The 25,601-nt window shown below is 38.3% G+C and overlaps 3 protein-coding genes across 4 annotated transcripts; 2 read left to right on the top strand and 1 right to left on the bottom strand.

The window, feature by feature from the left end:
- Positions 1-5,335: 5,335 nt before the first annotated feature.
- Positions 5,336-10,498, top strand: LOC130738048 (MA3 DOMAIN-CONTAINING TRANSLATION REGULATORY FACTOR 2). 2 transcript variants are annotated; one of them, XM_057589953.1, is made up of 4 exons: positions 5,336-5,528; positions 6,862-7,292; positions 8,255-8,349; positions 8,479-10,498. In XM_057589953.1, exons 2-4 carry the CDS (start codon positions 7,055-7,057, stop codon positions 10,306-10,308), a joined length of 2,163 nt encoding a protein of 720 aa, XP_057445936.1. In that variant the 5' UTR covers positions 5,336-5,528; positions 6,862-7,054; the 3' UTR covers positions 10,309-10,498. The 2 variants fall into 2 exon arrangements, with proteins under 2 accessions (XP_057445936.1, XP_057445935.1); XM_057589952.1 differs by having other exon boundaries at positions 6,857-7,292.
- Positions 10,499-12,602: 2,104 nt separating this feature from the next.
- On the bottom strand, positions 12,603-15,350 carry LOC130738049 (uncharacterized). Its single transcript, XM_057589954.1, has 2 exons — positions 14,904-15,350; positions 12,603-13,086 (listed from the first exon to the last, which is right to left on the bottom strand). Exons 1-2 carry the CDS (start codon positions 15,249-15,251, stop codon positions 12,874-12,876), a joined length of 561 nt encoding a protein of 186 aa, XP_057445937.1. The 5' UTR covers positions 15,252-15,350; the 3' UTR covers positions 12,603-12,873.
- A 7,566-nt stretch (positions 15,351-22,916) lies between these two features.
- Positions 22,917-24,014, top strand: LOC130736460 (uncharacterized). Its single transcript, XM_057588291.1, has 2 exons — positions 22,917-23,152; positions 23,711-24,014. Exons 1-2 carry the CDS (start codon positions 22,917-22,919, stop codon positions 24,012-24,014), a joined length of 540 nt encoding a protein of 179 aa, XP_057444274.1.
- Positions 24,015-25,601: the final 1,587 nt, after the last annotated feature.

Here is a 25,601-nt window from a genome sequence, read left to right as displayed (position 1 = left end):
TAAATTTGTGAAGGAGAAAATTCAGGAAAAGATAAGGATTGTATCAAAGTCGATAAAAGTTATAGCACGATTAGTATTCGCTTAAACCTAGGTCAAGAACGCTAGTAAATAGCTAATTTACTCTTTAAGGCACGATGGAAACTAATTCCAAAAATCTTCAGAGAAATGTTAGAACTTCTTTTATTCGTCTATAAACGAGCGTTTCGATACGAAACCCTGGAATGTACGAACGACAAATTCCAATACTCGGAAGTTCGCCGAAACCGAAACCCTGATAGTTCAGAAACCCTAAAATCAACGGACGATGAAGACTTTTTCCATTCGGAGCTTCAAATAAAGATTTCATTCGCGTACGCCCACTCTAATCGACTTTCCAAATCTTTCTTCAGAAGGAAGTTTCTGCATCCGAGGTTAAAACCATAAAGTGCATTTTAAGCCGGTAAACATTAAAAACAAGCCTCGAAAACCAAAAATCATACTGATATTTCTTTGAAGAATTAGAAGATTCAGCGGGAAGATTATCGTATCTAAAATACGTTGGAATCAGTAGGAAAAATCGGAATCGCGAAATTTTCATTTTTCCGCATTTTCCAAAACCTATAAATAGCTTGAAAAAAAAAACAAAAAAAATCACAAAACACACACACACGGCCGTGGCTTTGGAGAGGAAAAGGAGGAAAAGTGATTTTTGCCAATTCTTGACCGATCGTCGTTCCGTTCGTTGCTACGCGTAGACCTCGAGGTACTGATGCAATTCCTTACTTCTGATCGTCAATTCTGTCGCTTTTCTCTATGTCTTTCTGTGCTCAAAGTTTTGAGCTTTTTGTAAAACTGTCCAAATAACTTGATTTCAGTGTCTAAACTTATTTCCTACGTGCTCTAGAGCATGAATATCCGGTTGTTTTCTGCTGAATCTCGCCGAATTGCCGCCGAGTTTCAATTCTGCTCAAAAACCCATTTTTATGCTGAGGTTCCGCTTTTTGGATCAAAAACTCTCGACTGAGCTTAGCTTTAGTATGATTAGTTGTTATAAATGTCGTTAGGATCGACCCCATCTAATTTGTTTTTCGAAATTCTGATTTTGAGTTTCCGAGCTAAAAATATTGACCAAAATACCCCTGCGACAGTTTTTGACCCGATAATTTTTCTGAGAGTTTCCTTGGCCTAGATATCGCCTAAGAATACCTAGGAATTGATTTAGATCGAAGAAAAAGTTCGAAAACCCTATTTTCCATAGTGGCCGAAACCTATTTGCTTGGGTACCGTGTCCAAAAATAATTTTTGGGTCTCTATGATCTGAACCATTACGTAGTTCTTTCAATTGTCGAAATTTTGGCGCCGGTTTCATGTCATTCCGAGTTCTGTAGCTCGAGTTATGCACGTTTTAGCGAATAAAGTGTTTTTGTACAAAACTTGAACCGAGTCAAAACTCATCCATTCGAGGAAAGCCCTTTCATACGTGCCTAAATGTGGTACTCTGAAGCTTCTTGAGCTTTGTCTAACTTTAGTTAGTATTGTTTCGAGTATATCGACTTAATTTGATTGATTTTTGCTTTGTTTGCTCTAAGGTTCGTTTGTGGAAACCTTGGGCTTGACTGAGCAAGCTTGTGAGCGAGACCTGCACCGCGAGACTAGAACAACTCGAGGTTAGGGCAACTTACTTACTAGCTATTTGTATTGTAGGCGTCGATAACTTCGACTTGAATATTGCTTGATATTGAATATTGCTTGGATATTGTTTATCGCTTTGAATTGGAAAATGCTTTCTGGAGGCTTCGGCCGAATGAACTTATATGAGACGTGTGTCTCCGTTTTCTGAGAGGCTTCGGCCGTTTACTGGTTTCTGTCTTATCGCTTTCTAGTGGATATGACAAGGTTATGTTTACAGCACTGCCTTATTGATTCATCGCTCGATAGAGCTTGATGTATTTGCGTTTATGATTAAATTGTGCTGACTATATTCGTGCATTTTGATGCCACTTTTGGAGTGTAGAATACACTTACCATCATCATGACAATGACGGGTTTGTTTTGGGAATGTTTGTTAGGTCGAACCAAGGTTCGAACCTTCATTGTTTTAGGGGATCTAGTGTTTTCTCGGGGAGTTGTTTGGGTTTGATGGGAACTTTGAACTTATAGAGTTTTGGACCGAAAATAATCATAATCTATTTTATGTAAATAAATCCATAATATATTAATTAAGGATATAATGCTTTTAAGTAATGATGATGATTCAACGGAAAAGACTTAGGGATGAAAGTGAGTTTGGAAAACGGGAATGGGTCGGTGATCCTAGCTTTGGGAACTTTATTTTGAAAGATGTTGGAAATGAAAACTGAACTTTGGAATTCACGACATAATGGACTAACTTACGATGGAACATTTTACCTAATAAGAGAACTATTGTTTTAAGGGAACTCATTTTATGGGAAAGAATTTGAAGACGGGCTTTAGCCAAGGGTCTAGGCGTTAGTAAGGTACCTAGTAGAGTAAACTTGGCACAACAGGAAGTGACGGTCAGCCGCGTAGAGTTGTATCGTGCCTGTTGATGTCTGGCGTAGCAAGCAGGATGGTTAAACCCGTGGGGTCATAACCGACTTGACTATAGCCTAGGTTTCTCGTTGTAGAAGCCTCTGGTCAATGAACCAATTTTTACCTGTGAGGACGAGTCGTGGTTTTGATAATCATATTGCACACATGCATATACTCGATGAAGTGCCAAGTGGAGTACTTCGGTATAGCAGGAAGCAACGATCAGCCGTGTAGAGTTGAATCGGTCCTGACTATACCTGGCACAGCAGGAAGTAACGATCATCCGTGTAGAGTTGTATCGCTCCTGTTGATGTCCGGCATAGCAAGCAGAAATGGTCGAACCATGTAGAGTTGGATCGTCTTGACTATAGCCAAAGGTGATAAGCGACGCCCGAGCAGAAATTGTTAAACACGAGGCCAGTGTTACGACCGTCTCGAGGTGCCCAGCCTTTAAGTGGCAATGCCGTTGGTTTGTCCCGTCGCCAAGCAGAGTGACGTCGTTGGTTTGTCCCGTCGCCAAGCAGAGTGACGTTATTCGGGTTTGTGTCAGCATATTCTGCATTGGCACACAATGCATCTTATTATGATTGACGTTGCATGATGTATCATGCACTCTAACTATAGTTGTTGAGATCTGATGATTTGATGTTGATAAACATCGTTATGTGTTTTGATGATTGAATTGTGTAAGAGCTCCGATAACATGCTATGTATACCTTAGGGTAGGCAATACATAATTTATATGTATATATACAACATATATATATATATATATATATATATATATATATACCCCCTTTATCGCATGTTGATTGTATATCTATTGTATTCTGTAAGTTGACCCTAGTGCCTTGGCTTTGTTTGTATGTTTGTGTTTGGGCGGTCGGCCTGCTGCCAGGCGTCCGTCAGCCGGTTCGTGATGATTTGTTGTGCGGGAAAGACCCGGAGCGGAACGACTATTACTGAAGCTTTCGACGAGGACCCGAACTTCATGACTGATCGAGGGAGGGTCGATGATAGTAGTGTGGGATATGGGTGGTTAGAGTCTTTTGAGTTGGTTGTTACTGTAATAGCTCTGATTCGTCATTCATATTTTGGGGCAGGGTAGGTCTCCGACACGTTACTTTCGTGTGGTTCTCCATAGTTGGGAATCCCATGGAGTAGTCGGTTGTAGAGGTCTAGAGGAGGCCATATGGGGCTGACTATTCCCTTCTGTCACTTGTATAATATTTCGAACTAATTATGCTTTCTGAAAACTTGTAAACCTTGCCGTCACTGGAGGATACTCGTGACGATGCTTTTAGTTACAGCAGGACTGTAATAGTATTGTACATTAGTTTATGTTTATCGCATTTCGGGGTTGAGTCTTTAGTTTAAAATGTTCTTTAGTCTAAAAGGAAACGAAAAAAAAAATACCTGCTTTTCCGCTTTATTTTTTTTTCAAGTTACTAAGTGACGCCACCGAAATCGGGGTGTTACAAATGCAAAGCACAACCAAAAACCAGATAACAGATGCGGAATAAAAAAAGAAGGGATTACATTCAGAGAAATAAAAGAAGAGGAGGAGAAGATGCATCACCATCAAGTTAACTTCACTGAATCAATAATATGAGAAGAGGAAATCCTTATGGCAAGAAATACAAGAAGAGGAAGGAGCAAATTTACCTTAAAGAAGAGAGAACTTGTACGGGACGGCCAACCACGGAGAACGTCGCCTTCAGAATTGGGAGCGGCTAAGAGGAAGATGTGGTGCATGTACTTTGAAAGCATTATTTTTCTAGTTGCTCGTAATTACAGTAGTGCCATTAATGAGAGGAAAGAAAACAAGGTGTTCTCCGTGTTTTTCACAATTCCGGAACAGAGATGCAAAACAGAAAACAAAAACAATTTTTTTCTGTTCTGATTTTTTTGTTTTAAAAACAATAATTAGGAAACATTTTTTAAATTCATTTTTTGAAAACAACTTTATCAAACAGGTTTTATTGTTTTTTAATTTTATAAAACAGAAAACTGTTTTTAAAAACAGAAATCAAACAGGCCCTTAGTTTTTTTGTTTTGTTCCAAAATCATTGTTGTTTTACATATCTAAAACACTTTATCTCATTATCTTCCATTCATGCCCTCATTTAATATTGTATCTCTCAAGTACCACATCTTATTTCCACCAATCACAATTCTCACAAATTATTTGACCAATGATTTTCATTCTCTCTCTTTCCTATAACTCATATTAAATAAGGGTGTTTCAGTCAAATTATAACATTAATTAATGAACTCTTAAATTTTGTGCATAACCCTTAAACTATAATAGTTTTGGAACGGAGGAAGTAAAAGTTAAGAACTTAATCAACTTATGGATGGAGATGCTCTAAGTGAGCAACCATATTGGGAGACAATAGTGGAAATGTGGACGAGGGAGCCAATGGAGGACGGCATTTTGCTAGGTAAAGGATGAGGGTTGAACCAGAAATTGCAGAAGATACAAGTGGTGGTTTATTTTATCGCAAGTTTCGTAATTTAAAATTAATTTTAAAGGTAAATTTGTCAATTTTCAATAGAGAACACTGAACACATGCATACCAAAAATAAAATGTGCTTTTTATTAAATAGAAAAAGGGACAATTAGTTTGTGATTTGCATAAATGGTCGTTGTTACATTCACTTGGTCTTCTAGGCTTTTTTATGTCCCGCTTCTATAGGTAGACTATGTGACGCTGTAGCATCCTAGACGTGACAAACTTGGTTCAAGATCCGTATTGAATTCCTACCACACATACAAACACCTAAATTTGCCACTACCTTTGAACACTGTCTATTCTCTCCTTTTTTCATTGCCAAACAAAGGAAAGAAAAAGAAAACTGTCACTGATTGCAACTTCCATGTTAGAAACTTGATTGAAATACGTTTTCACAGGGTAGAAACTCAAATCCATACCCTGCCACCGTATGATCATGCCCCTCGTATAAACTTCATCTCTTTGAAGTTATAGCTAAAGGTAATCTTTTATGATTTTCAAACAAGTGTGGTTTGGATAAAATTTATTGTTCGAAATGTTTGTGATGTCTAATTACAAATTCAATCGCAGTGAAATCTCTCGTACTTGACCAGTAATTTTTTGTTTTGTTTTGGAAAAAACCCCTTTCTCTAACAAATTAAATGGCATATATTAGAGAAATTCTGAGATACTACTATAATAATATTCTGGCAATTTTAGAACTATCTATATGTGATATTATAATCTATTATATATTTAATTCAAAGACATGATATGTAATGCTGTGTTACAATTTTAGTAATGTAATGCAGTAATGCAGGACTTCTTTTGTTTTGGGCAATTTGCAGTACTTCTTTGAAAGTATAAGAATCTCCCCACACATTTGTATTGGACAGGATTTGTTTTATTATGCTATGCTTCAGGGGGGTTTACTCGCTTGTAATGAACCCAAACATAATGTATGTTTGAATTTCCAAAAATGTTAAATGTCGATCCACATTTAAGTCAATGTAGCAAAATCTTGATTCTCCATTAATGAGTTAGGATGTGTTTCTCCCCGTTTGTGTTAACGGGAAACTAAATAGACAATTCATGGGCATGGTCGGAATGCTTTTCCATCAAAATAAAGAAACAAAATGGCAGAAGAAATATACCCATCAAGGTGTAACATTCTACAGCCTTTAGCTATTCAGCATTTAAACATTAATTGGCTTATCTATAATTTACTTACTCATATTTGTCTCAATAGGGCTGCTATAGTAATAGTTGAGCTTCGTAGTGTAAAATGAAAATGATTCTCAGACATGTAGTTCTGGCGACATAATGCTAACAACGGTTTTTAATTGCCGCTAATGTTTGAAGCTGTTAAAAACCACTGCTAATGTAATGTGTGAGCCGATTGGATGTCGCCATAATCTGTGTGTTTGCATATATTAAGCATATCAAAAGGGTAGAGAGAGACGGGAAAGTTTGTTACAAGCATATGCTTCTTTGGAATACAGTGTACTAAGAGTCAAATTTGATTAGAGAAAATTTTATATAAGTTGTTGATCATGTGCACTGCACAAGTATAAAGTTCACTTTCTTTATTCCATTCCATCCTTGTGCAAGAAGCACTTCATTCGCTGGTTCACTTTTTTCTATATTTTTTTCAGTTTCACTTCTAACCAGGTACTGCTGGGTTGCTACCAAAAGTATTAATGACTATTACAGAAAAGAAGAATTGGGTTTTCACTAATAATATTGAGTATTTTCATTGAGTATTTTCATCAATCTATTTCATTTGTGGACATGCAAACTAATCTTCAAGTTTGGTATGATCATTGTAGGACAGAAGGGAAATGGAACAAAATCATCTATGGAGTAATACAAAAAGAAGAGAAGACTGACCCAAGAAGCAGATTAGAGATTCAAGTCATCTTTGATGTGCCATTGACTGGAGTTACCGAATTATTCTGAGCCTGACACTCTGTTTTGAGTATTTATGATTTGTGTGAGTTAAGAGTGGAAGTTTTGAGATAAGTACAATGGATTTCGGTGAGGGTTATGTATCAAATGAGCATCGTGAGCTTCATCGATCAGTAACCGAAAGTGCAGATCCTTTATCTGTTTCTCCATTGCAACTTGCTCCTAAGTCACCAAGATGTCCTAAATCTCCTAGGTCTCCTAAATCTCCAAGGTCCCCAAAGTTGCAAGGAAAGTGCAGCAATCTAAGTCCAAAGAATAGGCAACCACATTCTTCAAAAGATGGACGTCCAAAGAAAGGTGAAGTCTTTAACCATTGAAGATTCATTACCACTTTCCACTTTTAATGCCTGATAACTTCTTCTAGTATGGGTGGGTGCATCCGGGTACATAGATAAATTAAGCACGCTTATGACAATAAACACTTATTGCATAAGCTAATTTAAGAAACCAATTTATATAAGCTCAAATTAGGTTATAAGTAAGTATAATCACTTATTCACGAGCTAATCTAAACAGACTATGATATAAGTTCAGCAGGTCATAAGCTATTTCCATTAGTTTTCTCAAACACCAGCATAAGCGCTAATACTATAAGATAAGCTAAAATAAGCTCTTCCAAACAAGGCCTAAGTAGCTACATTAAAATTTGTGTGATGAGTGATATTCATAGACTTATGTTGCCACTTTTCCTCATTTAGTCTTAAGAGATCATTAGTGTTGGACATCCTTATAATCTAAATACTTGAAATTGTATATTTAAAACACTCAAATATGAGGTAGATACAAAAAATTCAAGGTCCTCATGTGTGATATGTCATGACTGATATCATAGTCTTAAACTGTTCATATGACTTACAAGTTTCAGTCATAAAAATATTTCTATGTACTTGGAATAGCATAATACCCATATAATGTTTAGCTTTGCCACAAGGTATAGACATTGAATTGAAGGAAATGAATTCCCTGTACTCAGAAATTCTTATATTCACTCTATCTGAGTCATTCAATCAAGATTAATCGGATTATCTGAAGTCAAATCTTGATGAAATATATGAAACTATGATATTGATCTGATAGCTCGGATTGCATCAATGCAAGTATCTCTGACTGCAACTCGAATACATGAATTGAATGGTCTAGCAACTTGATCACTGGAGATTCTTTTGTTTTGGTGTTTCTTGACTTATCAAATTATACGATAAATACTTGTGTTCCCTAAATTGCAAGAAGCAACCATTTTACCCTACTCTCATGTGCAGGTGGTTCTGGTGGTAAAGGTACCTGGGGTGGATTGCTTGACACAGATGATATGGACTGTCTTGACCCCAGTGATCCAAACTATGATAGCACTGAGGTAGAAAGTTAATATTTAATCATTCTTTTGTAATAGAGACTTACATGGATCAAATCTGTTTTTACTTATTTCGTTCTGTGTATATTTCTGTAACACCAAAAACTATGCATTTTATATATGGTTTTGTAGGAAGTTGACCATTCAAATGAAAACAAAATAACAACTGATCTGGACAACTACAAGAAAAAAGCTACAATTATAGTGGAAGAATACTTTGCCACTGATGATGTTGTTGCAGCAATAAATGAACTTCGAGAGCTAGGAAAACCAGAATACAGCTACTACTTTGTCAAAAAACTTGTGTCCATGTCAATGGATAGACATGACAAGGAAAAAGAAATGGCGGCGATTCTGTTATCTGCACTCTATGCTGACATAATTCACCCTTCACAAGTTTACAAAGGCTTCAGCAAATTAGTTGAATCAGCAGATGACCTGATAGTAGATATACCAGACACAGTTGATATTCTCGCACTTTTCTTAGCTCGAGCCGTGGTTGATGACATCCTTCCTCCTGCATTTTTGAAGAAACAGACAGCATACTTGCCCAAAGATTCTAAAGGTGCTGAGGTCTTGAAGAAAGCTGAGAAAAGCTACCTAGCAGCCCCTCTGCACGCAGAAATCATCGAGCGGCGCTGGGGAGGTAGTAAGAATACAACAGTTGATGATGTCAAGACAAGAATAAACAATTTCTTGAAGGAGTATGTAGTGAGTGGTGACAAGAAAGAAGCCTTTAGATGTATCAAGGATTTGAAAGTTCCTTTCTTCCATCATGAAATAGTGAAACGGGCTCTTATAATGGCGATGGAAAGGCGCCAAGCAGAAACTCCGCTACTAGACCTGTTGAAGGAGGCAGCTGAAGAAGGTTTTATTAACACCAGCCAAATGTCTAAAGGGTTCAGTAGATTGATTGACACTGTTGATGACTTATCACTCGACATACCGAATGCGCACGGAATACTGCAGGAACTAATGTCTAAAGCAGCATCTGAGGGTTGGTTGTGTGTGTCATCTTTGAAACCACTTACAGTGGAGCCTGAAAAGAATTCAATCAAAGACAGTGCTGCTAGAAGTTTTAAGCTAAAGACTCAGTCCATCATTCAAGAGTACTTTTTATCAGGTGACATATTGGAGGTAACTAGTTGTCTAGAACAAGAGAACAACAAAAACTGTGCTGAACTCAATGCAATCTTTGTTAAGAAACTAATAACTTTAGCAATGGATAGAAAGAATAGGGAGAAGGAAATGGCCTCTGTGTTGCTTTCATCATTGTGTTTCCCAGCTGATGATGTTGTGAGTGGTTTTGTGATGTTGATAGAGTCAGCAGATGACACTGCTCTTGACAACCCTGTAGTTGTTGAGGATCTGGCTATGTTTCTAGCTAGAGCAGTGGTAGATGAAGTCCTGGCTCCACAACACCTTGAAGAGATTGGAACACAATTTTTAGGGCCAGACTCAGTTGGCAGCAAAGTTCTTCGAATGGCAAAGTCATTACTAAAGGCTAGACTTGCCGGCGAGCGAATTTTGAGGTGTTGGGGAGGCGGCGGAAGCAGCAGGCCAGGATGGGCAGTTGAGGATGTCAAGGACATGATCGGAAAGCTTTTGGAGGAGTATGACTCTGGAGGTGACATACGCGAGGCTTGTCGCTGCATGAAAGAGTTAGGTATGCCGTTTTTCCACCACGAGGTTGTTAAGAAAGCTCTGGTGACAATCTTTGAAAAAAAGAATGAGCGGTTATGGGGTCTGCTCAAGGAGTGTTTCGAATCAGGGTTAATAACCATGAATCAGATGGCGAAGGGTTTTGAAAGGGTTTCAGAGTCTCTTGATGACTTGGCTTTGGATGTCCCAGATGCTAAAAAACAGTTTGCACACTATGTTGAAAGAGCAAAGACTGAAGGATGGTTGGACAGTTCATTTTGTTCCAGCAATTTGGAACATTCCACAGAGAATGGCACTTGATAGTTATAATATGGGTAATCAGTAATACTAGTTTTGCTTATCTACTTTTTCTAAATCTACACTTACATCAAATGTATACACATGCAGGTATAAATTGTTAAGCCTATGCATGCATAACTTAAAATGTAGTCTTCTATCAAATGTAGTCTCAAATAATCCCATACAATACTTTTTTATCAAGACAAAGTTTGTAGACAAATTCTTGGAAGTTTTAATAGATCAGCAACCTCCAAACCAGACTTCAGCTGGGAACTTTGCCCTATTCAAGTTATTAAATAAACAAAATAAAGTGACCCAACCACATCCTAAAGTTGAGATCAACACAGTTTCTTTAACCATTGGTGTAAACAGTAGAAACAAAAAAGGAAAGAAACACAGAAAAGCATGAGTTGAATTACCAACAGCAAGGTAATCAAACTCGAGAGTTTAGGTAAACTCGTGGAGGGTACCGCCGCATGCAAAAAATACATATAAAAAACACTATTATGGTGATGAACGCACACTAACAACATTAAAAATGAACCAAATCACCAACAATAGTGATAAGAACAAGTTCAAACCATAAATTAAATTACTAACAAGTTTAAGTTCATACATAAAAGCACTAAATAATCCAAATAACCTTGGCCAACACAAACGACATGGAGAGCAGAGGAGATAACAACAGAAGAACAGCCAATGTCTAATTTCTAAACTCCATGGTTCTAATTTCTAACAAAATCAGCATAGCAACAGCCAAGAATCAACATAGCAACAGCCAAGTGCCAACAGCCATGGTTCTAATTTCTAAACTCGCGATTACAAAAGCAACAGCAGAGGAGCAGAACAGAACGTGGACTCACCTCAAGCAGAAGCAGAACGTGACTGAGCACTCGAGCAGAGGAAGGAACTGGAACGCAGAGAGCAGAGGAAGGAACGTGACCGAGCAGAGGAAGGAACTAGGACGGAACTCGAGCAGAATTGAACGCAGGAGCAGTCATGGAAGTCGAGCAGAATTGAACTAGGACGGAACTCGCGTTTCTATTTCTGAACCCTGGTCAAAATTATAAAATAACCCCCCCCAAAACGACATCGTTTTGATTAAAAACAGGGGAAAAAAATCTTTTGAACTCGCTATACTCGTTATAAAATCGCGATTTTACACGAGTTTAACGAGTTTATCTCGATTTTACCCGAGTTTACCTGAAAACGATTTTACACTCGATTTAACTCGAATTTACTACCTAAAAACGTAAAATCGTACGATTTTACGATTTAAATCGCGAGTTTAATAACCTTGACCAACAGTAAATTGGAGTTTTGAAAAAATCAAATAATCTCAGATTTTTATACTACCTACAACAATCATTGGTAACATCCCACCTTTGCAGAATTAAAAAATAAAATAAAAATTGATTTCATTCTCATTCAGTTACTCCATATTGTTCATAACACACGTTTTATAAATTTTCTTAGGGGCATTTGGTATCTTCCAAACAAAGAAAAATGAAAGAGAAAAGAATGAAAAACGTGAAAAAAAAAAAAAACTTTCTTTATTTCTAGCCTTACATTAATTGATTTAACTCATGAGAAGTGTGCAAAAAAGTGTATAATTATAATTGAAAATTCAATGCAATAAATTTTAACTTCATATATTATCACAAAATCTCAATAATTTCATTTTCAATCAACAATATTAACTCCACATATCACTCTCTAAAGTACTCTCTAAAGAAACCAAATATTGAGTAAAGTAGTAATTATGCACAGGCAAAAGAAAAACTAGTATAACATTGAGTAAAAATAAGAACATGGAACAAAAAAACATTTGGAGATGATTATATAGACTTACAAGTCCAAATACTTTATCAATTTTCACTATTTTCTTAAAAACAAAAATTACCTTCCTATTTCCACGCATGAAACATCAATTCACTTTCAATAACAGAGAACACGTCCAAAAAACATTTGCAAAGTTATAAAAAAATAAACAGCTGTAGGAGGTTACTGAAGATGAAAGATATTTGTCTCAGTTGCAGCAATAGTTCAATTTTTTACCTCCTGATATTCTTTTTGTCCTTAGGCAACTATTGATCATATTTGCTATTTCTCCCCACTCCATACAAAATTATGGTATCATTAATAGAGGGGGAAGCAAGTAATGAAAATCTTCAGTTCAATTATTTATTTTTAAGTACAAATTATAGTATCAACATTAATACTTCTTAAAGATTATTAAATTATAAATTGTTGCCGAATAATACGTATCAACTCGTCTATGAAGATAACTATCTAATCCTAGCTAGCTAAGAAGATTAACAATGAAACTGTGAACATGATATAAATTTTATGGTTACACTGTAATCACATATGCTTTTGAGCAGGAACGATAAAATGAAAAGGAGAAATACTATGTTGATAGATAGCCTATACACAGGCAATATCATCAAATGTACCACCACTTATTATTAGCCTATATCATTATAAATGATATAACTAATTGCCAAAATTGTCAGCTTAGACAAAACTTGAAAGCCATTAGAGAAGTGCAAAAAACCATACCGAAAAGCATCAACCCAAGTCCATTCACCAACCACGCCTCTTCAGAAAATCTTTAGTTCTCTTCCTCATGCGGGTGAAGACAATAACTACACAAGCTAAGATCCATGGAGGGAAGTTTACAGAAGAAACGTTTAATTTCTTCATCCATTCTGGGGTATCCCTTGAAAGTATTGTTATCATGAGGGTTACAACAGCAACCCCAATTAAAATCCTAGTCACTGGTTGAACTAGTGAGTCCTGCAAAAGAAAACTTTCACCATATGAGGTGCTTAAACAAAGAAGAAACTCAATCCCACAACAGCTAAGATAAGAGGTGCTTATTAAAAACTGAACAATTTCAAGCCAATTACATAGCATTCTAGACTTCAACACAAGCTTTTAAACTGCAACTTTAAATCCCTCAAAAAACATGAAAAACAAGTTGAAAAAGATTGCCCCAATTTCCTGAGAATGGCTATTACCCATAACGAGACAAACTCTAGAAAATGTTCCCCTCCTTGACCTAAGACAAACAATTTAGAGTGTCATTACAATACAGAGTTCGATATACTTATTATGGCACCTAATTTAATTCCACATCATTGAAATTTCCCCTTGCAGTAAAAGATAATCGGGACTTTTCTTTACACCTATTTTTCTAATAGAATACAAATTTATTGCACATTCTTTTCTCAGTATGGGAAGCAAAAAGCAAAAAAAAAACTTGTACAGAATATTCCCCTCCCAAATTTATGCACTAAAACTGTCTATCTCTATTCAACAAGACCACACAGAGCATTCTTTTCATTATATTACAACAAGCAACTTAAATCAAACCATTAAATCTCCTTGCTTTCAACAATTACAGGAGGTCAAACAAAATCTCAAATTCTCCTTTTCATTCAGACCATAAAGTCCGCTCAGCTCATCTAGAACACTTGAGCTGCACTCACTGAACCAGTACAAAATCAAGAAAAAGAGAAACTAATAGTAAATTGAAAAAATAGATATATTTCTCCGGTCTCCATTCCCCAATATTTTTTTCCTCATCTTAATCTTGGGCAAACATACAAATTGACAAGCAAAAAGAAGAGGATTAGGATAAGGCAGGGTAGATGAAACTTTAGGTATTATTCTTGAGACAGAAAACTACCACTCAAGCTAATGAAAAAACATTACCACATAGCTATGGGACCAGCAATGTTATATTATATGGGACTAAATATTAGACAATAAAGAGCTAACAAGAAATAAACAAACAAAAAATTAAGCCCAATGTGGAAAAAAGAAGAATGTTCTATGAATGACTAGGCAGTATGCACAATCAAGATAAGGTTAGAAATGAATGAATTACCAAGGTGAGGCAGTACCTATGACCATAATCTCTCATCTTAGGCACTAAAACGGCTAGAGGTAGAGATAGACCTAAAGACTATAGGCAAGTGGATTTAGACTTAAGGGCAAAGTATGTTATAGTCTCAGTAATATGGTCAATTATCAATAGCCCTTTGATTGGGCGTTTCTCTGGTACCCATTTAAATCAGGAGGGTATAGAACCCCTCAGTGCATTTTTAGAATACAAATGACTAAATTGCAAGTTAAAAAAATTCATCATGGAGGAAAGCGTATGGCACCCCTTCATTTCTAGATGGGTACTAGAGAAATTGCCTATTTGATTTTAGTCTCAAATTTTTAAAACCCCTCACACTAGTTCATCATTTTCTGAGATTGCCTCTTATTCACCCATGATGTTAATAAAATGGTTATTCAAACTTCAAACCAAATAAGTAAAGGTACTAAAACAACACTTGTGATACACACTTGTGCATCACAAAATTGTCCAACAAGTATCACTAGTAATTTTTCTTCTGAAAGTAACTACAATGATTTTTCTAAAGAATACCTACCGGAAAAAGGCGATTATTATTTTGGTACATCGGAAAGATAAATTGCACCCACGGACCTCCCCCTGGCCAACCCATGCCCAACCCATATGTCCCCCAGCTCTTATCTCTAGGAAAAGGCGAATAGAACAAGATAAAATTGCAAAATTTAAAAAGAAAAAAAAAACAGACCTTAGGTTCACCATCAAGATAAACAACAACACCATCCCTATAAGTCAATAGCGACCTTCCATTGCGAGGGTTGAACCGAACAGGAACACCGCGACTACGAAATTGAGGGTTGAAGGCGTAGAGGGACTTAAATCCATGTTTATCGAGAATATCACGAACCTCAAGCTGGTCCTGTTCCCAACCACCGAGATTCATTTTGAACACCGCCACCGGACCCTTACCCTGCCGGAACAAGTGGATCTCCACCTCCGGTACCTTCGTCCGAACATGCCTCTCGCTCTCGGTGGTGTTGGAAACTTGGCTTGTTTCTTCGATTTCTCCGATTAAGGGTGCTTTTTCCTCCTCCATGTTTTGCTACTCCTTGGATTCACTTCTCACAACTTGTTGTTGCGGTGACTTGGAGTTTTGCTGGGTTTTTTCCTTTTTGCGAATGAAATGTTTTTGTTGGTTTTCAATTCGTTTTAAATTATATATATTCTTCGTTATTTTTTAAGTCTTTCTTTTTTTTTTTAGTTAAAATCATTAGATGGTAAAAACAAAAACAAAATTAAATCAAAATATGATAAATCAATAAGGTCGGGCAGAATTCCGATTTTCGAGATAATTGAGTTTCTTAGGTTGTGTTTGGATGGGAGAATATTTGAGGGGAATGTAATTTTAGATGGTATTTCAAATTCTTTTAATTAAAATACCCTGTTTGGATATCTAATGTGGGGAATTCTCAAATTACTAGTAATTAGATGAGGTATTTTACTCAATAGAATTTAGGGTAATTGAAATCACCTCAAAATATTAAAGAATTTCAAATTCTTCATCTCCCCTTAACCCTATCTAAATTCAGTTAAAAAAATTAATCTCGGCTTAAAACCCTAAAATCGGTCATAATCTCGAAAGTCAGCCAAAAACTCAAAAATCGGGCCAAAGCCCTTAAAATTGGCCCGACACTCGAAAATCGGCCGTGTGAGACCCAAGTTTTTAAGCTTAGAATAAATTAATTAAATTCATATTCACGATTGGGTTTCGATGTATCGTGACGGAAACCTGAACAAGTGTTTATCAAATGGACTAAATTTATGAAGGAGAAAGTTCAGGAAAAGACTAAGAATAGTATTAAAGTCGATATAAGTTATAGTGCGAGTCTTATTCGCTTACGCCAAGGGCAAGAGCGTTAGTAAACGATTAATTTACTCTTAAAGCGCGATAGAAACTAATTCCAAAAATCTTCAGAGGAATGTTAGAATTTCTCTTAATCCTTTCCATGACAAGCGTTTCGATACGAAACCCTGAGATGTACGAACGTCCAATTCCAATTCTCGGAGGTTTGCCGAAACTAAAACCCTGATAGTTCAAGAACCCTAAAATCAACCGACGATGAAGACTTTTTCTATTCGGAGCTTTAAACGAAGATTCCACACGCGTACACCTATTTCTTTCGATGTTTCTAATCTTTCTTCAGAGAGAAGTTTTCTCATCCGACATCAACTGCAAAAAGTAGTTTTTCGGGTAAAATCGATTTACACCGACTTTGGATCGTTTGTTTAAATTCCAAAAAATCTGTTTCGAGTTCTGGAATTCTGTCGCCAGAATCTATCTTAGAATTAACAGAGGAACGCGCAGGAAAAATCGGAATTGCGAAATAATCATTTTCCCGCATTTTCCCTTTCCTATAAATAGGTGGAAAGATGAAAAAAAATCAAAAATCCACCCAAAAACCCCATGGGAGGCCGCGAGCTTGGAGGAGGAAGAGGAGAAGTGATTTTCGCCGTTTCTTGCTTGATCGCTTTATCGTTCGTTGCTACGCGTAGACCTCGAGGTATAGATGCTAATCCTTACTTCTGGTCGTCAATTCTGTCGTTTTTCTCTATGTCTTTCTGTGCTCAAAGTTTTGAGCTTTTTGTAAAACTGTCCAAATAACTTCATCTTTCTATCTAAACTTCTTCCCTACGTGCCCAAGAGCATGTTTAGCGGATTACATTTTGCCGAATGTCGCCGAAATGCCGCCGAGTTTCAATTCTGCTTGAAATACCCATTTTTGGCCAAAGCTTCGCCCTTTAGGCTTAAAACTCTCGACTGAGCTTAGCGCCAATAGGGTTAGTTGTCATAAACGTCGATGGTGACGTCCCCATCCAATTTTTTTTTCAAAATTCCAATTTTGAAATTCTGAGCTAAAAATATTGACCAAAATACCCCTGCGACAGTTTTCGATCCGATAATTTTTCCGAGCTTTAATTCGCCTTAGTTACGACTAATGATATCCTAGGAACCAAGTTTGATCGAAGAAATATCGGCGCACACAATTAGTGTGTGTGGCCGAGAGCACCCTCCAAGGGGGAGGAAAATTTCTTTTTCGAAAACTTGTCTTAACGCGTTAGATTATCGTACTTCGGAGTCTATGATGCTTCGTGTAACCTTAGAAATTATTGTTTGCTGAGTTTCTGACTGATTGGGATTGAATTATGTGGTTTTCGCTCAAAGGTTCAATTGTGGAAACTTTGGGGTTGACTGAACAAGCTTGTGAGGGAGACCTACACCGCGAGACTGGAACAACTCGAGGTTAGGGCAACTTACTTACTAGCTATTATATTGTAGGCGTCGATAAATTCGACTTGAATATTGCTTGGATATTGTTTATCGCTTGGAACTGAGAAATGTTTTCTGGAGGCTTCGGCCGAGTGAACTTATATGAGACGTGTGTCTCCGTTTTCTGAGAGGCTTCGGCCGTTTACTGGTTTCTGTCTTACGATTCCTGCACCGTATTATTGTTGCATCGCTCTTAGAGCTGAATATTGTTGAATTGATATCGAATTGTGCGTGTTGACGCGATTGCGGAGCGTAGGACATTTGAGTTGATTTTGTTGATCTTTCGGGTTGAGAGGAAACCCTAGGCAGGTCCTGACCTGAGGTCTGAGATCTAGCCCTCTTTGAAATACTTAGACTTTTCCCGAGGTTTACACTTGGGGGATTTTGGGGACTTTGATTAGTTAGAACATGGAACTTGATAATTCATGAAACTTAGATTTTGACAATAAACCTCATAATTGAATTAACTCAACTTGAAATGCTTTGATTAATTAACGAGACCTTTAGGAAAATTTAAGAGTTGGAAATGCTTGTGAAAAACGTGAAATAGTCGAAAAGCCTTGAACTTGAGATGATTTGATGGTCGTCACGGGGATGAACCATAGTTACCATGGAAATGTCACTGAGTGCAATATGTACTCCGTCTTTTCACAGCCTTGTCGCAAAGACGACTTTGACCTTCGGGTACTTTTAAAAATTGAGATTTGTAGTTAAACACGTACGAGCGAGGACGATTCGGTGTTTGACTAACCCTATTGCATCATGCATACGTTCGGGGTTTTGGGACGGTCGAAAGACTGGGCCTTCACGAAGAACACCAAGAATGTATCTTCGACATTGCGGCGCGAATCCGTATGTCCAAACCCGACGGGTTGGGCCGATTCGGCAATAATTGTTGATATGCGCGGATCCGTATATTCAATCCGATGGATTGGATCAATTCGGCGGTAGTCACTCAGGCACGCGTGAGTCCGTATGTTCAATCCGAGGGATTGGATCGATTCAGTGATTGCCATTTTAACTCGCGTGAATCCGTATGTTCAATCCGAAGGATTGGATCGATTCAGCGATAACTCTTCGACACGCGCGGATCCGTATGTTCAATCGATGGATTAGATCGATTCGGCGATAGTCATTGGACGCGCGCAACGTCCGTATGTTCGACTCTATTGAGTGAACCGACTTGGCGTTGTCATTTGTTGCGTGTGCGAGTCTGTATGTTCAACCCAATGGGTTGGATCGACTTGACATGCCTATTTGTTGGGATCATCTTGTGAATTGACATTGCATGCATACATGCACCCTTATTGAATTGTTGAGTCATTGTTGAGTCATTGTTTATTGAACTGTTGAGGTAGCAGATATCGAATTGTTTATTAGAGCCTTGATAACATGCTATATGTATATCTTAGGGTAAGCAATACATAAATTATATGTATATATACAACCTATATATAAACCCCCTTTATCACATGTTGTTTGTACATCTATTGTATTCCGTAAGTTGACCCTAGCGCCTTGGCTTTGGTTGCATGTCTGTGTTTGGGCGGTCGGCCTGCTGCCAGACGTTCTACAGCTAGTTCGTGATGATTCGTCACTTGGGGAGGACCAGGAGCGTAATGACCATTACTGAAGTTTCGACGAGGACCCGGACTGAATGCATGACCAGATGAGGGTCGATGATGGAAGTATAGGGTATGGGTGTTTAGAGCATACTAAGGTTGGGTGTTAGTGTCATAGCTCTGATTGTCATTTCTCATTTTGGAGCAGGGTAGGTCCCCGACTATTAGCTTTTTGTGTGATTCCCTTCCATGAGGATCACAGGGAGTTGTCGGATGTAGGAGGTTTTTTGGAAGCCGTTATGGGCTAACTTACTTTCTTGGAGGACTGCAATTATAAAAACTTATGACTCTATCTATGGGTCGCACTTGTTTTCCGTTGGGCAATACTTTTAGTTACTTGATGTTACTTTCCGTCACTTGAGGACACTCGTGACGATGTTTTTAGTTGCAGCGAGGGCTGTACTCATATTGTATGTTAGTCGCTGTTAATCGTGATTGGGTTGAGTCCTTAATTTCGACAAGTCTTTTCATTTAAAAAGAAAACGAAAAAAAAATACCTGCTTTTCCGCTTTATTTTATTTTGGTTACTAAAGTGACGCCACCGGAAATCGGGGTGTTACATTGTGGTATCAGAGCTGAGAGTACCGTGTGGGCATTGAACTATGTTTTTCGTTTTCAGTTGGGATATTTTCACTTGATGTAATTTACTTGAAGTTTTCTTCTGGATATTTATATCATACTCTTTTCAATGATTAATAAATTTTGAGGTTTACGTTGATGATTATTTCCGCGAGTTTAAAATGGTTAAGTTTCAAGAATTCCGTAAAATTGAACTTTTGCCACTAATTGAAGATTAATTAATTAAACGACGAAAATTATTTATGAAAATTGGATTATTTGGTTACTGTGTGACACTCGAGAAATCGGAGCGTTGCATTAGGCGTCGATAAATTCGACTTGCTATTTGTTTATGCTTATTATTGATTAAGCTGATCTCGAAAATGTTTTATGAGGCTTAGACCGTTGTAAATCAATAGAGACGTGTGTCTCCGATTTCTAGGGCTTCGTCCGACATTGGTGTATTGCTTGATTATTGCTATTTATTGATTCACATGTTATACGTTTTAAGTGGTTAATCATAGGATGTGTTGATATATGTGTCATGTTTTGTTGGATTGTACTAACTATGTTGTGCAATTATACATATATCTGTTGAACGTCAGAGTGTGGGGAAACGGGAAGTTATGTCATGCTAGTGATGAGATTTTGACAGAATGTTTGATGGGACGAGCCGAAGTTCGGCCCCTTATTGTTTTTGGTGAATCGAGACCTTCTCAAGGGGTTACTTGGGTTGATGAGATCTTTTAAACTTATAGAGTTAGAGGAAAAAGAAATGGAAACTATTTTACAAAAGAAAATTCATAATACACTGAACAACATCCGAATACTTTAAATAATGATAATAATACCCGAAGAAAGCTTAGGGCTTGGAAATAAGTTTTGAAAAAAGAGAACTGTCGGTGATCCAAGTTTTGGGGAAACCCTGTGTGCTTAGGCAATTTGCTCGATGAGCAGTTTTGTTGTTTGGCTATCTAAAAGATAAGCCGGGAAACTAATAAGTTTCCAAGTACATTGGTACTCTTTTGCTCGCTGAGCGGTTTTGACCGTTCGATGGATGAGTCGGATGACTCGAGTAGTCATCAAGGGTGTTTGCACTATTTTGTTATTTGATTTCATTTTTGTCGCAGAATCAACATTTACCTAGGGTATTTTTAGAGACAATATATTAGCTAGAACATGATGTCGGGTGAGGCGATACGTTGTTTGGCTAACCATATTGCATCATTCATAAATTTTGAGGTTAAATGCGATGGGATGTCGGACCTTGGTGAATCCAAAAATGATCATAAGATCGGGTATTCACATAAGAACATCGATAGTGTTTCTTAGTAGCAGACGGAAATGGCAGACCTGCGGGTTATGGCTGATCTGATCACATTTTGTTTGGTGTAAGAGACGCCCGAGCGGAAATGGTTACACGCTATGCCAGCGTTAGGAATGACTCAATGGTGCCCATCTATCTGGAGCATTTCTTGTAGCATGTCATTGCATATCATCATGCATTTATGACTTCATTATTTGACGTTAATAAACATCATTATATTATTTGATAACTTGTTGAGTTGACAACAAATGTTTATTGTTATTGCACTTTGAGAATATGATACTTACATGCTATGATAAGCCTATTGAACCTAAGTATATATCCCTGTCCACTTTATCTGTTGTTTGTATAATATACACTATTCTGCGAGTTGACCCTCGCGCCTTGGCTTTGTGTGTATGTTTGTGTTTGGGCGGTCGGCCTACTACCAGATGTCGATGGCGGATTGGTTTACGTTGGTTCACCCCTCGGGGGGGACCAGGTATGAGATGTTGGACCCGACTAGCCCCGCTGCATGGATGACTGACCCCGCCAGTCACCGAGCAATCTATATGGGGAGGATCATGGAGGACAAGATTGATGAGTTTGGGCGTTTGACCAAAGGAGTTTTGCAACGCTACTCTGTGAGCTTTAACCTGCCACCCACTGTGCATTGTGGACCTAGTACTAGAGCACCACCACCACCGTCGTCTAACGATGAGGATCCTTCTGAGGATGAGGTTGCTGGTGGAGCATCATCTGGATTGAGCGCTCTCGCCGCCGCTGATCGTTCTGATGCCGCATCTTCTTCTAGGCCGGTTGAGCCGAAGGAGGAGCCTTACACTGCTACCCTTGGTCCACGTGATGGAGGGGGATGTGCTCATCAGCGTGGTGGATGCAGAGACGGGGGTGGTTTCTACGTCGGTGACTCGGACTGTGAAGAGAGAGGTCATAGATGTGGACAGAGAGTTGATCGTTCTGGATTCTGACTCTGAGGATGACTATGCTAGCGAGGAGGAGGAGGAGGAGTGTTGAGAGACACGCTTCCTTGGGGGGTTAGAGTAGGTGTTGTGTCGTAGCTCTAATTGTCATTTCTCATTTTAGGCAGGGTAGGTCCCCGACTATTAGCTTTTTGTGTGGTTCTCTTCCATGAGGATCACAGGGAGTTTGTCGAACATAGGGGGTCTCATGGAGGCTGACTTACTTTCTTTTGGAGGACTGTATTTATAAACCTATCACTCTTACTTTGGTTCTGTACTTATTTGCCTTAGGGCATTACTTTCTGGACGAGACTTTTATTACAGTAGGGCTGTAAATATATTGGACATTACTTTATGTATTTGTGTTGAGTCTTTACTTTAGAAAGTCTTTTATTTTAAAAAGAAAAACGAAAAACAATACCTACTTTTCCGCTTTATTTTTATTTTCAGTTACTAAAGTGACACCCTGAAAATCGGGATGTTACATCTATAACACCATAGCCAATATCTACAACACCTTTGTGTGTGGTGCTCTGCGTGTGGGAAGCGGTGGACGGGATCAGCAACGACGATTTATTTTAGGAGTTAATGGTGCGGTGGTCTTCGTGGCAAGCACCAATTTTTTAGGCGGAGGTGGTGGTGGGGTTTGCTATTTTCCTTGCCTTTTTGGGTTTGTTGTTTCCTCTTTACTTTGTTTCTTGTATCGGATTTTAGATCTGGATTGGTGGTGGTTGGTCCGGCGTTGGTGGTGGTGTGGAGAGGTTGATGGCGGTGGGTTCTGAGTTCCTCTTTGTTCTTCTTAGCTTCTAGGTTTCGGTTGAAGCTGAGATTGGAATTTTAGTTGGTAATTTTACTATCATTAGATATTGTAGTGTTGATAGTGTTCTCGGTCGTTTATTTGAATGTGTTTTGGGTCTTCAATTTAGTATTTGCATGCCTTGAGCTATATCTATGGGTTGGGATGTTCATGTCTGAATGGAAAATTGGAGATTTTCATGAGAATAGTTTTGTTTTTTTTCAAGATGGTGTTGTGAGTTTTTTTAAAGCAATTTTGGTGTGCCATGGCTGGGTGATGATTGGAGATGTTCATGAGGATAGTTTTGTTGGAGGTGATGATTCATGGCTGTGTGAAAACGACATGATGATGGTAGTGACTAGTGAGTGGGGAATATGTGGGGAACGATTTGAGAATTGGGGTAATTTGTGAGGAATTAGGAAAATATTGGGGGGAATTAGATTAAGTTAATTAATTTAGGGTTAGAATTAGAACAACTTAATTTATGTTAATTAAACGTTAATATTTTAATATTTTATATTTTTTAAAGCCACATCAGCATCATTAATACAGTCATCATGTCATTTCATCATTCGCCGGAGCTCCGGGCTCCGGCGAGGATTGACTCCACACATTTTGCATTCATGAGGACCTTTTCCACAAATTTTTCTGGGAGGAACCTAGTTCAGACGGCGAAACAAAGACAGAGACCAATTTGACGATTAAGTCAATTTAATACTAAGGTAGTGTTTGGCCCGACTTTTTTTTGTCTTAAAAGTTACTTTTAAGTAAAAGTGGAAAATAAGATCTTTTAGAAAAAAGTAAAAGTTGTTTGTCAGTTTTTTAATTTTTTATAACTTAAAAATTGCTTTTAATTTAAAATATATTAGTTAGTTATTAAATTCACAACATTAGGTGGTTGAGGTGACATGATGGTGGAGGGTCAGGTAGCGCTGGTGTTGGATATCGGTGTTACCTATTGGTAGTGGTCGCGGTGGCGGTGGTGGAGGTGGTTGCAGTGGTGGTGATGGTGGAGACGATGGTAGAAGGGGTTATGAAGGAAGAGTAGGCGAAAATGGCGGTGGTAGTGGTTCAGAGGCGGCAGTGGTGGTGACGGTGCATGTTTATGGCGGTAGTAACGGTGGTGGCGGTGAACGTTTGTGGTGGATGATGGTAGAGGTGGAGGGTGGTGGTAACAATGGAGGTGATATTCGTGGTAGCAATGAAAGTGGTGGTGTTGGTGGCAATGGAGGTGATGGCGGTGATAATGGTGGTGGTGAACGGTTTTGATAATAGAGATGGTGGTGGTGGTGATGACGTTGGAGGGTGGCGGCAGCGATGGTGGTGGTGAACGGTTGTGGTGGAGTTGATACTAGATGTGGTGATGATGATGGTGGTGGAGGATAGATGGTGGTGGTAACAGTGAGGTGATTGTGGTAGTGGCAATGAAGATCGTGGTGGTGATGTCAATGGAAGTGGTGGCGGCGGTGGTGAGGGTTGTCGTGGAGGTGACAACGATGGTGGTGGTGGACAGTTATGATGGAGGTGATGGTAGATATGGTGGTGGTGGAGGGTGGCGGTAGTAGTGGATGTGATGGTGGTGGTGACAATGGCGGCGGCGGCGGTGGTGGTGGTGATGGAGGTCGTGGCGGTGGTGGACGGTTGTGGTGGAGGTGATGGTAGAAGTGGTGGTTGTGGTAGAGGGTGGAGGTGATCTCTCTACAACTTATTTGAAAAAAGCTCCCTCATTTAACTTTTTACTTAAAAGTCACTTTTTCATATTTTCTTTGTAAAAGAATAAGTAACTTATTTTTTAAGAGCTTATTATCAAGTGTGTTTAGCCCAACTTTTTTTTAAAAAGTAACTTAAAAGTCAAAAATAAGTCGGGCCAAACGCTACCTAAAATAAAAATATAATATATTTTGGGTCGTTACCCCAACGATGAAAATATGAGATGTTATACTGTTTAATTTATGTTACACAAGGCGTTCTGGGCATGAGATTGTCCAGGTGGCACACGGGCGTTGGTTGATATAGATGCAAGGTGTGTGGTGATAGCGTGCGGGCATTGGTTGGCATTGATGCAAGGTATGTGGTTATGTCGATGGCTGATGAACTTTCGGAGAAAGCCAACATGGAAGTTGCACCATAAATTTTCGGCATGTGGAAATTCTTGGAATGGTTTAGTTCCAAGTGAAGAAAATTCTTGGGATGGTTTAGTTCCAAGTTTAGTGTACTCTTTTATGGTGGAGTATGATAATTTAATTTGTCGGTATATAGACAATAAGAATTATGTTTGTCGATGAAGACAATGATTGTCGGTATAGACAATGAAAACTGAAGACCATTACAATCAAGGTGGAGATTGTTGGGGTTGATTGCAATGTAAGTCCCACATTGCTAATGAAGGAGAAAAAAGATCAAGTTATGCATCTTGGAGAAGTCTCACATCGCTTAGATTAGTGATGGGTGGGAGGGTCCAAGACTATATATAGGGATCTCAGGCTCCTTGTTTCAACACACCAAAACACCAAAGATGTAGCACCTGAAAACACTTTAAGTTTATATTTGTGTTTTCTTTTTCTCTTATGCTCTTGTTTTAGAGTATTGTGAGATGTAGTTCAAATATTTACTTTGGAGAGTGTGGGTGTACTGGGGTTATGGGGTGGTTGAGAGTGAAGTCTATGTGTTGTAACAATTTTCACATAGTGTTTATTCTCTGGTTGTCGGTTTTGACAACGGCCGTAGTTTTTTCTCCGGTTTTGGAGTTTCCACGTTATATTCTTGTGTTGTTGATTGGGCTCCTGGTTTATTTTACTTCTTCAGCTGTGTTATTTCCTAACACTTCTTCTGTAATTTTTATGGTCATGTTTGGCT

Source organism: Lotus japonicus, chromosome 2 (assembly GCF_012489685.1).
Source record: "Lotus japonicus ecotype B-129 chromosome 2, LjGifu_v1.2".
NCBI lineage: Eukaryota > Viridiplantae > Streptophyta > Magnoliopsida > Fabales > Fabaceae > Lotus > Lotus japonicus.
This window is presented reverse-complemented; position numbering and strand designations above follow the sequence as displayed.